This window comes from Anolis sagrei, chromosome 3 (assembly GCF_037176765.1).
Source record: "Anolis sagrei isolate rAnoSag1 chromosome 3, rAnoSag1.mat, whole genome shotgun sequence".
In the NCBI taxonomy this organism is placed as follows: Eukaryota; Metazoa; Chordata; class Lepidosauria; order Squamata; family Dactyloidae; genus Anolis; species Anolis sagrei.
Genome location: NC_090023.1, coordinates 33,196,875 through 33,213,739, shown reverse-complemented (window position 1 = coordinate 33,213,739; position 16,865 = coordinate 33,196,875). Strand labels below are relative to the sequence as shown.

General features: G+C 39.4%; 1 protein-coding gene across 3 annotated transcripts in view; it reads right to left on the bottom strand.

Moving 5' to 3' along the window:
* The window catches only part of FRY (FRY microtubule binding protein), a 279,389-nt gene that overhangs the window by 224,690 nt on the left and 37,834 nt on the right, over positions 1-16,865 (bottom strand). For 2 of the 3 annotated variants that reach the window (XM_060770853.2, XM_060770854.2), the window contains exon 1: positions 6,904-7,120. The exons of the other annotated variant lie outside the window; for it this stretch is intronic. In XM_060770853.2, the coding sequence (XP_060626836.2) occupies positions 6,904-7,105 (202 nt within the window). In that variant the 5' untranslated portion in view covers positions 7,106-7,120. Of the gene's footprint in view, positions 1-6,903; positions 7,121-16,865 lie in introns of those variants that run through there. 3 annotated transcript variants of the gene reach the window in all.

Genomic DNA, 16,865 nt, shown 5'->3' with positions numbered 1-16,865 from the left:
TTTTTACAAGTATTTCAATAACACTGATGCTGTAGGGCAGTGGATCTCAACTTTCCTAATGCTGTGACCCCTTAATACAGTTCCTCATGTTGTGATGACCCCCAACCATAAAATTATTTTTGTGTCTACTTCAGAACTGTAATTTTGCTACTGTTATGAATCATAATGTAAATATCAAATAAGCAGGATATATTTTCATTTACTGGACCAAAGTTGGCACAATTACCTGATACGCCCAAATGTGTATACTGGTGGGATTGGAGGGGGATTGATTTTGTCATTTGGGAGTTGTAGTTGCTGGGATTTATAGTTAACCTACAATCAAAGAGCATTCTGAACTCCACCAACGATGGAACAGGACAAATTTTGGCACACAAAGCTCCCAGGTCAAACAGAATATACTGGAAGGGTTTGGTGGGCATTGACCTTGAGTTTTGGAATTGTAGGTCACCTACATCCAGAGAGCCCCGCGGACTCAAACAGTGATGCATCTGGACCAAACTTGGCATGAACTGAAACCATAGAAAACAGAATTAAGAATAAGGGTTTGCCAGTTCCTTCCTCTAAAATATAGCTTACAGAACCTGGTATTCATTGCACTAAAGCTGAATGTTTAAACATAAATCATTAATTTTTAAATCAGTAATTATATGTATTATTGTAAAGTGGGTACTTCCTACAAAAGGTGGGATTAACATGATAAAATAAATAACTGAAGCAAGGCCACCATGGAGTATCCATGGGCATGTAGGATTTACTTTGTTTCCTGTATACTTCCTGATTCCTGTATAAAGCAGACTCAAAGATGTTTCTCCAGCTCTCAGCACACTTTCTGTCATTTTAGCAAGTTTCCAGAGAGCTTGCCCACCTATTGGCTGGGCATAAGATAGCACAGAAGTATCTGGAACATCTACTCTTTATGTACCTTGTGTAAGCCGAGTCCTCCTCCCTCTCCACTTTCCCCTTTTCCTGCCACTGCTCCTTGAGGAAAAGCTTAGCGGGCACTGGAGGTGTGACTAGCCCTCTTTCCCCAAAGGCAGAAGTAAGTGCTGATGGCAAAAGAGTTTTTTCGAGTATTTCTGACTTCCCGGTAAGGGAGACGCAACCTGTACTTTAGGCTTAGTGTTTGTGTTTTGAACAACATTCTTCAACTGCATATCACCATATCACCTTAAGGATGATAGCTGTCTGTTCTCTGTGTGCCACATAACATTATTCTGAAACTATACTATATATTTTCAGGTGTGTGTGTGTGTATGTATGTATGTGTGTATATATATATATAGAGAGAGAGAGAGAGAGAGAGAGTGTATATATATATATATATATATATATATATATATATACATACACACACCTCTGCAGTAGTACAGCAGTTAAAACTGCTAGCTGCAGGAAAAACTGCTGACCAGAGGGTTAGCAGTTCACAGCTGTGAGCTGGGGTGAGCTCCTATCAGCCCTAGCTTCTGCCAACCTAGCTGACTGAAAGCACGCAATGCGAGTAGATACATAGGTGCCGCCTCATTGGGAAGATAAATGGAACCCCATGTAGACATGCAGGCAACAAGATTGGAGATGTTTGCGGACAGCAGGCTCCTTGGCATAGAAAATGGAACACGAGCACCTCCCCATGGCCAGAGTTGAACATCACCTCCAGACGCCAGAGATGAAAAGAGGAAGGTCTTTGCCATATCTGTGTATTGTATGCCGTAGTTCGTTGCGTAAAATGACATTGAATGTTTGCCTTGAATGCATACTGTAATCCACTCTGAGTCCCTCCGGGGAGATAAAGTGGAATATAAATAAAGTGTATTACCGTATTATTATATTAGGCTATTTTTTAAACACAGGACCTACAGGACACACACATCAACCAATCCCATATATTCATTTTGAATGGAGTTAATATTAACATTTCTATGTGTAGTACTTCCCAGTTTTTATCCAGGTACTAAGAGAATGCTAATGGGCTTAGTTATGCCAAATAAAATAAAACTTGGTAGACAGGAAGTGTGGCGTATGTGTTAAGCTTTGTTTCTGTGTTCACTGGAGTAGAAATAAAGAGACAAAGGGGGGAATTAAAATTCACACTTAATGGAGTCAGAAACCTCTGCACTTTCAAGAGCCTTGCATGTGCTAATCATATATTTATATGCCTAAACACATGGAAATTTCCATCTATATTTTTTAGTTTTTCAGACTACAGATTGGAGTGGTATGGCCTAAATTATCTTATTAATTCTAACTAGAAAAGATGCATTGAAACAATAGAAATTGGTTAAATCAACAAAATGCGGAGCTGCAAAAGCACCTTTTTAAACATGTATGCTGATTTTATAGGACTATGGCATTCTAAATCCAAAAGTGACCTCAGATTTGTTCTATAATCTACTGTTTTTTCACAAATTTCTTTGACATTTCTATGTTGCAATATGTGAAATGAAATTAGTGTTGTTGTTGTTGTTCATTCGTTCAGTCGTCTCCGACTCTTCGTGACCTCATGGACCAGCCCACGCCAGAGCTCCCTGTCGGCCGTCACCACCCCCAGTTCCTTCAAGGTCAGTCCAGTCACTTCAAGGATGCCATCCATCCATCTTGCCCTTGGTCGGCCCCTCTTCCTTTTGCCTTCCACTTTCCCCAGCATAATTGTCTTCTCTAGGCTTTCCTGTCTCCTCATGATGTGACCAAAGTACTTCAACTTTGTCTCTAGTATCTTTCCCTCCAGTGAGCAGTCGGGCTTTATTTCCTGGAGGATGGACTGGTTGGATCTTCTCGCAGTCCAAGGCACTCTCAGAACTTTCCTCCAGCACCACAGCTCAAAAGCATCGATCTTCCTTCGCTCAGCCTTCCCTAAGGTCCAGCTCTCACATCCGTAGGTTACTACAGGGAATTAGTACTGAATTAGAAATTATTAGTCAATCTCTATGATATGGATTTACCTCGATTGGGGTAGCAAGCCCCCTCCTAGCTCATAGCAACGACTGTTTTAATCTAATGTTCATATTTTATTGTTAATTGTGTTACTTGGTTGTGCTGTACTTTGTGTTTTATATTGACTGGACGTGTTATTAATTGTTTATTCCATTCTATGTATTTTACTATATTGCACTATACTGTATTATTTATGTTGTAAGCCGCCCTGAGGCCCCTGGGAGGAGGGGGTGGGATAGAAATAAACATCGATGTTGTTTTTGTTGTTGTGAAAGCACTGTGTGGGGTACAACATTTATATTGGGTTTTGCACATTCAACAATACATTAAAAACAGCTTTTTCATTGCAGGCTTCTGTTATGTAATAATTGCTGCTGCCGTTTCTGTAGATCTATCCAGACTGGAATTCTTAATTAGAGTTAGGCAAGTTTGCAGACAACGTTTGCTTATAGGCTCAGGTTCTAATATATCTGTAGAGATTGTGGAATACAGGCACATTTACACATACTGAGTTTGACCAAGGATGAAATCTGAACAGGACAGGCGACATATAATAAAACAGGTATAAAGGCCAAGTAATCAAAGAGACACTGAAACCAAAGAAGTAAAGTGGTATGAAAACAAAGCATAATAAACAAAACATTTTTACATGAATAGAATGAAGACAAAAAACTCCACATAGACAAGTAAAAAAAAAAATTTTTAGCATGTAATAGATCAGTAGTTCTCAACCTTCCTAATGCCACAAACCCTTCATACAGTTCCCCATGTTGTGGTGACCCCCAACCATCAAATTATTTTTGTTGCTACTGTTATGAATCTTAATGTAAATATCGGACATGTATTTTCATTTACTGGAACAAATTTGGCACAAATACCCGATACATCCAAATTTGAATACTGGTGGAGTTAGGGGAAGGATTGATTTTGTCATTTGGGAGTTGTAGTTGCTAGGATTTATAGTTAACCTACATTCAAAAAGCATTCAGAACTCCACCAACAATTGAACTGAACCAATCTTGGCTCACAGAACTTCGATGACCAACAGAAAATATTGGAAGGGTTTGGTGGGCACTGACCTTGAGTTTTGGAGCTGTAGTTCATCTATATCCAGAGAGTACTATGGACTCAAACAATGATGGATCTGAGCCAAACTTGGCACGAATACTCAATATACCCAAATGTGAACACTGGTGGAGTCTGGGGAAAATAGACTCGACATTTGGGAGTTGTGGTTGCTGGTATTTATAGTTAACCTACAAAGAGCATTCTGAACCTCACGAACGATATAAGTGAGCCAAACTTCCCACACAGAACCCCCATGACAACAGCAAATACTGTGTTTTCTGATGGTCTTTGGCAACCCCTCTGACACCCCCTTGCAATGTCCCCAGAGGTCCTGACCCTCAGGTTGAGAAACACTGACATAAATGGTAGTGTCCGGAAGAAGTGCTCATTTAGGTATTTGGAAACATTGAAAAAAAAATACCCAGATGATCTGACCAAAAGCACTATAAGAAAAGCTTTTTCAGCCGGTGTGTATATATATATAAATGGGGTTTGGTTTGTCTCATTATTTACAATGTTGTAATAAAATTGTGTCCCTTAAAAATAATGATAAAATCATTTTGAAATTAAAAAAAAAGATTTTCAAGACGTAAATGATTGAGTCTATGTATTCAGAATCTTTGGACACAGTGGGACAACTGCTTTATAGCAAACACCTAACAGGAAGTCAGCAGTTTAAGCTAAAAACTGTCACCAGTCAAAATATTGAGAATTTTTAAAATTTATCTTTCTTCATTTTTTAAAAAAATATCCCTAATTTGGGACCTTTCCACACTGCCATATAAAGTCCAGATTGTCTGCTTTGATCTGGATTCATATAATGCAGAGTCATATAATCCAGGATAAAGCAAATAATGTGGATTATCTGCTTTGATAAACTGGATTATATGGCAGTGTAGAAGGGGCCTTGGTGTCCTCTGAATAACATATCACCACTTCTGTCACCAGTTATTTTGAGAAACATGCCAAAAGTTTAATTTCCGCATTTTCTTGGATATCCAAATTGGCATTGAAATAAGATTAACTAAGTAATAAATTTAATTAAGAGATAGGATAGCTCTACAAGGGAAAAGGGATATGGATTCTTAGCACAATGAAGACTTGTTAATTAAAAATCTCTCTGCCCTCTCTCCATCCTCATGTGCACCTTACCTGAAACCAACTAATAGATTTTGCTTTCATTGTTAGTCACCTAGTATTTTAAATCTGTAATTAAATTTACCATGCCGCTATTGGCTGAAATCTGTCCATCTTTTTAAGAAATTTAAATAATAATAATAATAATAATAATGCAGAAATTTTCTATATCACAGAATTGAATTGTCATGAGCTGCTATTAAAAAATGTTTGGATTGTCGATGTTGCAATCCCAGGCGACAGCATGATTGACGAGAAGCAATTGGAAAAGCTGACACTATATGAGGATTTAAAGATCTAACTGCAAAAACTCTGGCACAAGCCAATAAAGGTGGTCCCAGTGGTGATCGGCACATTGGGCACTGTGCCTAAATACCTTGGCCTGCACTTAAAAACAACTGGCACTGACAAAGTGACCATCTGTCAGTAGCAAAAGGCCACCCTACTGGGATCTGCAATCATTATTCACCCATACATCACACAGTCCTACACGTGGGAAGTGTCCAACAAGTGATCAAATACAAAAGCCAGCATAGTGATCTTGTTTGCTGTGTACAAATCTTGTTATGTATATAAAATAATAATAATAATAATAGTAATAATAATAATAATAATAATAATGGCGGCATTTGGAAGCAATAAACATTGACAAAATCATGGTCAACTGCAAAAGGCCACCTTACTTGGATCTGTGTGCATCACACAGTCCTAGACGCTTGGGAAGTGTTTCACTTGTAATTTTGTGATACGAAATCCAGCCTATATATATCTCATTTGCTGTGACATACTGTGTTTTTATGTCAGCAAAATAATAATAATAACAACAACAATATCCAGCATATATAATGAAATCCAGCATATGTATCTCGTTTGCTGTGTCATTCTGTGTTTTTGTGTCATTATTATTATTTTTTTTATTTATAACCCGTCATACGTCCCCGAGGGGACTCATGAAGGTTACACCAAAAAATCATTTCTTGCAAACATTTTCTAGCTTCGCTGCAGTACAGGAATTTAAAGCATGCATGCATTTAAGCTAATTACTTGAAATTGTTTGATCCATAAAAAACATTCATGTTCTCAAATGAGGTAGTATAATCTATATAAATAAAAATGTCATGTTCGTTTGTGGGGTTAACATAACTCAAAAACCACTGGACAAATTGACACCAAATTTGGATACAATACACCTATCAGGCCAACGAGTGACCGTCACTCATAGAAACACTGAAAAACACAGCAGAAGAGATTTAAAACACCAAAAAACAAAAAATACATTACAATGCATGAGCAAAGCCACACACACACACACACACACACACATATATATATATATATATATATATACGCAAACACACATATACACAAATATATGCAAAACACATATACACAGACTGGGCCACAGCAACACGTGGCAGGGGATGGCTAGTACTGTAAATAAAAGTACAATCCACAAATATAACACCCTGCATTTTCTTTTAAAAGCTTTACATGTCAGACATGTACCATATGAAGACAAAACGACATTTTCAATTGCATTTCCATATTTTCAAAATAATTGTGAGAGTAGGGAACCAACTTTTGCTATTACAGTTGTAAGCCAGCAGGCTTAATATTCTAGTACTTGGCCTACTTGTATTCTGCCGTCACAAAGTTTTGGACATGCTGCAGGAAAATTTTGTTAAATATTTAACTAAGTCCACAGTTTTTGCAAACACCAAGAAAAATATTGAGAAAGCATAGCCGTATCTTGTTGACATCTCTTACCTGGAAAGAGAGCTGGCCTTTTCTTAGGGCGTCTTGGGTGAATGGGTTCTAAATTCCTAATATTTCTTTGATACTTTCCTTTGATGTCATTGCTTAGGAGGAGTTCTGATGGCAGGCTACCCCGTCTTGATTTATAATCATTCTGGTATGAATTCAGGTTACATTTAGTCCTAGAGTGCAAATTATTATCATCAATTGCCATCGTAGCACACACGATACTGCGATTCCAAAATGTATAATTTAAAATATGGTCCAAAAATAAGAAAAGCTAAGCTTCAAACTAACTCTCTGTTACCGATGGAAAACAATCATCATCCATTTTTGACGTTCTCATGCTTAATCCAGCACTTGCTGGGTGAGTTTAGCAAGTGAATAGGCGTGGGCAAAAACAGGTGTAGAATTACTACAAAGTCCCTCCTTTCAAAAGTCAAAGAGCCCAAAGGAGGAGGTATAACAAAATCATTAAAGCAAACACAGGCTTATGCATAACTGGAAAGTTTACCTTAACTCATGAACTCCCAATGCAGAGAGGAAAATAACTAGTTTAAATGGGCTACTGCAATTCCTGTTTTGCAGCAATTACTGCTGATTCACTGATGATTGACCTACCAAACTGAAATATTTTCCTAAAGTTATATGTATGTGTGTGTGTGTAAAGGTAAAGGTTTTCATAGAATCATAGAGTTGGAAGAGACCTCATGAGCCATCCAGTCCAACCCCCTGCCAAGAAGCAGGAATATTGCATTCAAAGCACCCCTGACAGATGGCCATCCAGCCTCTGTTTAAAAGCCTCCAAAGAAGGAGCCTCCACCACAGTACGGGGCAGAGAGTTCCACTGCTGAACATTAGGAAGAAGTTAGGAATAATGGATGACGAATCTGGATCATGTTTTTGATGATGAGACGATAGTGAATAGTGAATGGTTATTGTAGTAATTGTTTATTAATTATGTAATATGTTAGGTTGTTAACTGTTTTTACACTGTAGCATTGAATTTTTGCTGTTCTTATTTGTTGTGAACCGCTGTGAGTCACCTTTGGGCTGAGAACAGCTGCATATAAGTAAAGTAAATAAATAAATAAATAAATGTTCAGATGTCCAGTCGTGTCCAACTCTGGGGGTTGGTGCTCATCTCTATTTCTAAACCGAAAAGCCGGCGTTATCCGTAGACACCTCCAAGGTCATGTTGCCCGTTTTTGTTCAAAAGACATTTAGCCGCCTGCCCTCCTTCTATTTTAATCAGTTTTATTCTAATTTATGCAATGCTTTTTATACAAAATAAATAAATAAATAACCTTCCCACCAAGGCAATATTTATAGATCTACCCACATTTCCATGTTTTTAAACTGCTAGGCTGGCAGAAGCTGGGCCTAACAGCGGGAGCACACCTCGCTCCCCGGATTCAAACCGCTGACCTTTCAGTCAGCAAGTTCAGCAGCTCAGTGGTTTAATCTGCTGTGCCACCAGGGAGCCCCACACACACACACACACATACATCCTATAAAAGAAACATAGCAAACATGCAGATGCTTCGAATTATTATATGGTGTTGTGTAATACAAGATTATGCTTGTACACAAAGTATTATTTACTTTAAAACATTTAACATCGGCACAAAATATTTCGCAGATAAATTAATTAGCTTTGTAGCAAAAAGCAGGCATGTAAACGTCAGAAAGACATTATAACTATAAAAATTATGATAAAAATTAAAAGTTTAGTAGTCGAAGCAGTCCAGGACTGCAATGCCATCATGTATAAATGTGAACATGATTACAGGATCTATTAGTACCAGACTTTCAGGCCCACTGTTTGCCAGAACTTGGTTATAACTAATTAATTAACTCATTAAGTTGTTAGCATGTTCTGCCGGATGGTTTTTCTTCTGGCAGATTCAATAAGATGGGAAGAGGAGAAACAGTATTAGTACTGGGGACTATACGGTCACAGGACTGCTTCACCATGTAGCAGTAGTAGAAGATCTAGGAAACAGCTGAAGAGCCAAAATTGATTGGGAAGAAGACGAAGAACCATATGGATTCAATGATAGTATGGAGTGGTTTGAGTGAATTAAGCAAACAGGAGCTTACAGAAGGTCAGGCCCATGAAGACTGAAAATAACTGGTGTTTCCGCACATACTTCCATCAGACTGTAGGCGCTTCTGTGATATGCGCTATAGTTCTCTTTAGTTCTCCTCTTCTATCAATTTCATTCTGGTTCCTATGGCACAGTGGTTCCCAACCTGTGGTCTGTGGGACACCAGTGGTCCATAAGAACAAAAATATGGTCTGAGAAACATTTAAAATTTTAAACCTTAATTGCTTTTAATGAATCCGTTGCTACGCGAGCAGCGCCAGCGAGTAGGACATTAGGCAAGCGCGGGAGGCCGGGGAGAAGGCAAGCGATCGACATCACGTACTCATGCCACCCAACATCAGTCGATCACACACTTTTTTTTGTCTTGCTTGGCTGTATCAGTTATTCTGTTTTGCTGTTTAGTGATTTGACAACTACAGTAGTTTTACTGACCATGAGTCCTCAATATTCATATTCATATTCATTTTGGCTTATTTAATGATGATTGAAATTAATTTCAATTGTTATGAAAAAGACAATATATCTTTTGTTTGCTATGCTTATACTCAATTGCATCGAGGAAGAGCTCATCGAATTTCAAAATGACAGAAACTGCAAAGAAGTCTTTGAATCTGATTCTCTTAAGGAGTTATGGTGTAAAAAAGCAATTTTTATACTAAAATTTGAGGAATCGCCTTGCGCTATCTTATGCTCTTCTTCACAACTTATTTATGCAAACAAATGCTTTTCTGGTAATTAAAAACAAGTCCGGGAATTGATTGACAGTAAGTGATGATATGTGTGTAGTTTTGAGCAATAATATTAGCCCCAGAATTACCCAACTTGTAAAGAAGATGCAAGCTCAACAATCACATTGATTCAAACCAAATTTAATTTTCTATTTAAAATGTTCTTTTTATATTATAATAGTAGTCTTAATTCGTGTTACTATTAAGTTTAACAAATGTGTTAAAAGTTTTGATTAAAGTTTATTTTTAGATTAACACAGTTTATTATTCTTGAACTTTGTGGTCCCTGATAACAACAACAACAACAACAACAACAACAACAACAACAACAACAAATCAAAGTAGTCCCTGGTCAAAAACAGGTTGGGAACCATTGCTATAGCACATAATAGCATGATATACAATATTATATGTTATTATTTAGGATTAGCTGCAATAATTTCCTATAGCTCAGTCTCAAGGGTGCTGCAAGATATCATTGCTTGCACAATAGTAGGCACATGAATAATTAAGTGAGAAGTACAATTTCTTCCTCTGTTGCTTATCTTCTAATTATTTTAATTAATATTGTGTACTGAGTGGAGGATTGTTTGAGGACTTGTTAGGGTTCTATTGTGTATAGATCTCGACCTGAACTAGCTCTCTCTATAGCAGCAGTTCCCAACAGTTTTTGAGACCTGATCTCACTCGATAGAGGCAAAGTGACCCATGATCCCAATACATTAAAAATAGGCTTTTTAAAGGGGAAATGAAAACCCATCAAAAATAGATTTTTTCAGTCTAATATAATTCAAAATAATAACTTATGACATATTTAATGTGACGGTTGAAACTGTAACTCATTAACAAGCTTAAACATTTGTGGTTGAGTTTTCATTAATGCCAACCTCATATCATTCTCAACAATTAATCTGGTTCTTGTTTTGGTTTTCAATTGAAGAAGCCTTGAAAATCTGCTCTCACAAAGATATGTAGAAACAAAGGGGAGTAAAACTCGAAACGTCTTGATCCATAGGTTGGGAGCCACTACTTCAGTGGTTCTCAAGCTGTGGGTCCCCAGATGTTTTCGCCTTCAACTCCCAGAAATCCAAACAGCTGGTAAACTGGCTGGGATTTCTGGGAGTTGTAGGCCAAAACATCTGGCGACCCACAGGTTGAGAACCACTGCACTGGTGTATAGCTTCAGGCCCATTCCCCGGAGTTCAGCATACTGAAGCATAGCTAACCGGAGGAGGGCAACAGGGGTACATATTTCATGTTTTAATGGGGAGGTCCAGAGTCCTGTTTCAGCCCCAATGGAAGATAGCTGAATATTGGTAGCAAATGGCCTACTGTATTCGCCTATGACAAATGTGTTGTGTTGTATTCTTGCGGAAGGATGTGGTAGCTATTTCTGCAGCATGGGAAAGCTGGTGGGCTGCTTGGAAGAGCAGGTTCAACAACTTGAGACTCATGTATCTACTCTTCACCAAAGAAAACAAAATCACATTGTAACTACTGCGACGCCACAGAGCATAGAACCATTTTTATAGCAGAGGCACTGCTCTTGGTCATTAATCTGGCACAAAGAGAACCACAAGTAACTCCAGAAATTCCAAGATGCTCAGGTTCTTCTTGATGTGTGGACAGCTGGATAAAGCTGGATTCAGGGTTATCCAGAGTCCACACATAAAGAAAAACCAGTGCTATGCTGCCAGCTGGAAGCAACTACCAGACACAGCCTTGCTAGCAACATCCCTTCTGCCGATTGCATCCTGTTGTGACCTCAATGTAAGTGACACTGCCAGCAAAGCTCTGCCAGGGAGCTGCTTTTGCAGCAGTGGCCCCAGTGCAATGCCAGCCCAACAAACCATCTGGACTCAGAAGAGTTGCAAACACAGCCTGAGTTTAACGTTACAGAATTAATTTTCAAAAGTAATGTTCCAAGCTCTGCTTTTTGTTGTAAAGTGGTTTCTGGTTTTAGATCCAATTGCATAAACTAGCGTTTCTCCACCTGGGGGTCGGGACCCCAGTGGGGGTCAATGAGGGAGTGTCAAAGGGGTCGCCAAAGACCATCAGAAAACACAGTCTTTTCTGTTGGTCATGGAGGTTCTGTGTGGGAAGGTTGACCCAATTCTATTTTTGGTGGGGTTCAAAATGCTATTTGATTGTAGGTGAACTATGAATCCCAGCAAATACAACTTCCAGATAAAACCATTAATTGCTCTTCTGATGCCGAATCAGCTTGTGACACCATTAACATGTTAGATTTGCATGTTAAACTTCTACTATACTTTTAACCCAATTTTTCATGTAAATTTCATGAACAGTCAGCAAGAGAAAAGGAATAGTAAATCTCATCAGTTCTAGCCAATATAGACAATAGTGAAAGATTATGAAAGGTATATTTTAACAATGTCTGTCTGATCACAAGTTGCCCATCCATGCTCTAATAAAACAGTGGTGTCAAACTTGTGGCCCTTCGAGTGTTTTGGACTTAAATTCCCAGAATTCCTTACCATTAGACAAGTTGGCTAAAGCTTCTGGGAGTTGGAGTCCAAAACATCTGGAGAACCACAAATTTGACACCTCTGCACACTTAAACCATTTCTATGGAAAGGCTGCAATGTACAATTCTACCATATGTTTGTGTTGCATTTGAAAATTGGGCCTTCAGCAAAAGGAGTATGCAGGGAAACTTCACCTTTTCTCATTGAGTATTATACTATTTCACCATTGCGTTGGTCCTCTTTTCTTCAACCTTACTGCATAATCAACAAACTTTCTAGATACCCTTAGGCAAGTTCCTGTGTCAGTTAGCTGAAGAGCAGATGGTAAAGTTTCAACAAGCTTTTATTTATGAAGCTAAAACTTGTATAGCAACTACTGCATAGCTCTGTACTGTAACTCTGTCCGCGCCTGAGCAGTTCCTCTGCTTTTTTACTTCCTCTTTCCTGACTAAATCACTTGACATGGAGGGCGTATGCATGTGATACTGAGGATGGATCTACATTGCTGTATAATCCAGTTTCTGAATCCAGATTATCTGCTTTGAGCAGGATTATATGAGCCTACACTGCCATATAGGGTGAAGGTTTTCCCCTGACATTAAGTCCAGTTGTGTCTGACTCTGGGGGGTGATGCTCATTTCCATTTCTAAGCTGAAAAGCCAGCGTTGTCCATAGACACCTCAAAGGTCATATGGCCGGCATGACTGCATGGAGCATTGTTACCTTCCTGCCAGAGTGGTATCTATTGACCTACTCACATTTGCATGTTTTCGAAATGCTAAGTTGGCAGAAGCTGGGGCTAACAGCAGGAGCTCACATTGCTCCCCACATTCGAACCTGCAACCTTTCGATCAGCAAGTTCAGCAGCTCAGCGGTTAACCCACTGCACCACCAGGGGCTCCACACTGCCATATATCCCAATTCAAAACAGATAATCTGGATTCAGGAACTGGATTTTCTAGCAGTGTAGATGGGGCCTCAAAGCTCATTTCTCCACATCACAGGGTTTACTTTTAAAGCATAAATTGACAGATTAGAGAGATGGGCCAAAACTAACAAAATGAAGTTCAACAGTGACAAATGCAAGATACTCCACTTAGGTAGAAAAAACGAAATGCAAAGATACAGAATGGGGGACAATGCCTGGCTCGAGAGCAGTATGTGTGAAAAAGATCTTGGAGTCCTCGTGGACAACAAGTTAAACATGAGCCAACAATGTGATGTGGCGGCAAAAAAGCCAATGGGATTTTGGCCTGCATCAATAGGAGCATAGTGTCTAGATCTAAGGAAGTAATGCTACCCCTCTATTCTGCTTTGGTTAGACCACACCTGGAATATTGTGTCCAATTCTGGACACCACAATTCAAGAGAGATATTGACAAGCTGGAATGTGTCCAGAGGAGAGCTACTAAAATGATCAAGGGTCTGGAGAACAAGCCCTATAAGGAGCGGCTTAAGGAGCTGGGCATGTTTAGCCTGAAGAAGAGAAGGCTGAGAGGGGATATGATAGCCATGTATAAATATGTGAGAGGAAGCCACAGGGAGGAGGGAGCAAGCTTGTTTTCTGCTTCCCTGGAGACTAGGACGCGGAACAATGGCTTCAAACTACAAGAGAGGAGATTCCATCTGAACATTAGGAAGAATTTCCTGAATGTGAGAGCCGTTCAGCAGTGGAACTCTCTGCCCTGGAGTGTGGTGGAGGCTCCTTCTTTGAAAGCTTTTAAACAGAGGCTGGATGGCCATCTGTCAGGGGAGATTTGAATGCAATATTCCTGCTTCTTGGCAGGGGGTTGGATTGGATGGCCCATGAGGTCTCTTCCAACTCTTTGATTCTATGATTCTATTACATGATTGTTTCCCAGCTCTGTGGAAGACTCCAAGGAGAAGGGGCTGAACCCAAGATCTCCTGCTTATAAACCACATGCCCTTACAACTGAACGATGGCCCTTCCCCTTGTACTGGAAGTTCAAAAGCTAGTCAGCTAAAACATACTTTCAAACACCCATGAACAGTCACTAAAAATGTCTGAAATGAATAGAAGGCCAAGGAAATAATAAAGTGGATTTCCTTGCTAACATAATCCAGGTAAATAAATTCTACCAAAATCTACAGACATATCTGAAACTTGAGAGTATTAGGCTAATAGTGGAATGAGAAATGTACAAAACTTTTCTCCTGCCCACAAAAAGAACTGCTGACACATAATAGTTCTGACCTTTTCAGGTCTAAAGTAAATTATGTTTGACAGCTACTGGCTTCAGGCCAATTGACACAACCATACTATCCTGATTTAGCAGGAACTGTTCCAGTTAATCCTCTCTAATCTTACTTTTTCAACGGTGTTTCAAATGCCTCAGTTTTTCTCTCCTACTTCCATGTTGTCTCTTTGTCCTTAGCTTATAGCTTGCTTCAAACTGAGTTCATTCACCTCTGGAGAGTAGGCCAACCATATGGCCGGAGGGGAGCATTTCAATCTCCCCATCAGAAGACTACGTATCTCCTAGATTAGCATCACCGCCAGCTACTTCCCTCTGCATTTGGTGGACACCTTGGCACCCAACTCTCCATTTTGGGGTGAACGTAAAATAAAAACAAAGTTTTAGAGCTCAAGAGTTTACCAATCAACCTTTTGGGTCAACCTCTATAGGTTACATGGCTTAGGGAATTCCCCAAAGTATCTCCTTTAGGGCTTACTTTGAAGGTGTACCTCTCTCCTATTGGGTCATACATTTCAGGGGGAGGTCCCCAGAGGCAGCCTTCCAGTAATGACTGGCCAGGATAGCAAACCATCAATGTGGAGTGCCCCCGGGGTGAGGTGCTTCACCCAGTGGTTGGCTTGGCAGGTAGTCTGAGAATGATACCTGGCCTCATGCCCTTACCCATGCCGCAATGCTCCCCCCCCCCCGCCACAACTAGTTACTTAGCCCAATTACCAGTTTTCTAATTAGGTCAATAAATTGCCCTTTTATTTCTCCACATCTTGTTACTGGTGTCTTTATTTCAAGGTGGGGGTTCAACAAAAGTAATTTGCATGCAATGTAGGGGAGGATGGGAGAAGAAGTGGAAGAAGCCTGTCCTTACCAGGCAAAAGAAAATTGCTACAGCCTTTCCTAACTTGTCTATTCTTCTGCATTAATATTTTTTGCCATCTTGACCACACTCGGATCTTGCTTGATCACACTTTTTTCATCTCCGAAATGTTGGGAGGAATGCACAACTGTTACAATTTACAGCAGGGGTCCTCAAAGTATGGCCTGGGGGCCGGATGCGGCCCTCGAAGGTCATTTATCCAGCCCTCGCTCAGGGTCAACCTAAGTCTGAAACAATTTGAAAGCACACAACAAAAACAACAACAACAACAACAATCCTATCTCATCAGCCAAAAGCAGGCCCACACTTCCCATTGAAATACTAAAAAGTTTATATTTGTTAAAATTGTTCTTCATTTTAATTATTGTATTGTTTTAAAGTGGTTTTTGAACTACAAATAAGATTTGTGCAGCGTGCAGAGGAATTCATTCATGTTATATTTTTTCAAATTATAATCCGGCCCTCCAACAGTTTGAGGGACTGCGACCTGGCCCTCTGTTTAAAAAGTTTGAGGACCCCTGATTTACAGCATCGTTTTGCAATTTCCTGCCATTGTCCGCATCTGCACCACTAGAAGAAAACCAAAACATATGAATTCCTTTTGTAAAATTGTAGGGGTTCGCTTTTTAAAATCCAAAATCAGAAAGTAACTCATCTTGTGGACTGCATTGTTTTAACACGGATTTGACATTTTCCTATGGCCCAGTTTTGGACATTATTGATACTAACTGGAAACACTGCTTTTGGTCCTATATTAGGAGAAAGGAAAATTTTAAAATCTAATAAATAAATAGAACAACAGAGTCTGGAATTTGACCCAAAGGTGTCTGACCTGTGTAATGGATGTTTTGAGTGGTGCTGCTATTGTGTTTTCTACATTAGTAGATATTATCTTACATCAGCTATATTGCCACAATATTGTCAAAGAGAATAGAAAGCAGGTTTCCAAAACAATAATTGCACCATCGATTTGCTGCAATTACTAGGATTTCATATCAGAAAAAAAATACATTAACTACTGATTATGTTGAAAATACAAAGAGATTACCCCCCAATCACAGGCTGGATCTACACTGCCATATAGTACAGTTTCAGAAGACTGGTGAACTACATTGAACTAGATTATATGAGTCTACATTGCCATTCAATGCAGTCAATCTACATCAGTGGTTCCCAAACTGTGGTCCGTGGTCCACCAGTGGTGCACAAGAACTAAAACATGGTCCACGGCCTCGCCATTACTACACTGTTGTTACAAGCGCGACTGGTCTCGCAGAACCCTCTTATAGTACTGGGGCTTATTAAATATGGTTTTCTGTGGGCAAGCCGATGGTGACTATTGGATGGCATATGTTCTGTATCAGAAACTAGAGCTATCCAATACAATTTTCTGAATAAGCACCCCAGATAACCAAACTGAATCTAAAGTTGACCAAAACCCGATTCATAACCCTTTTGGTACTAATGTTGGAGCGTGGTCCCTGGTCAGAGTGGTCCCTGGTCAAAAAAAGATTGGGGACCACTGATCTACATTCTGAAACTTTATTATATGGCAG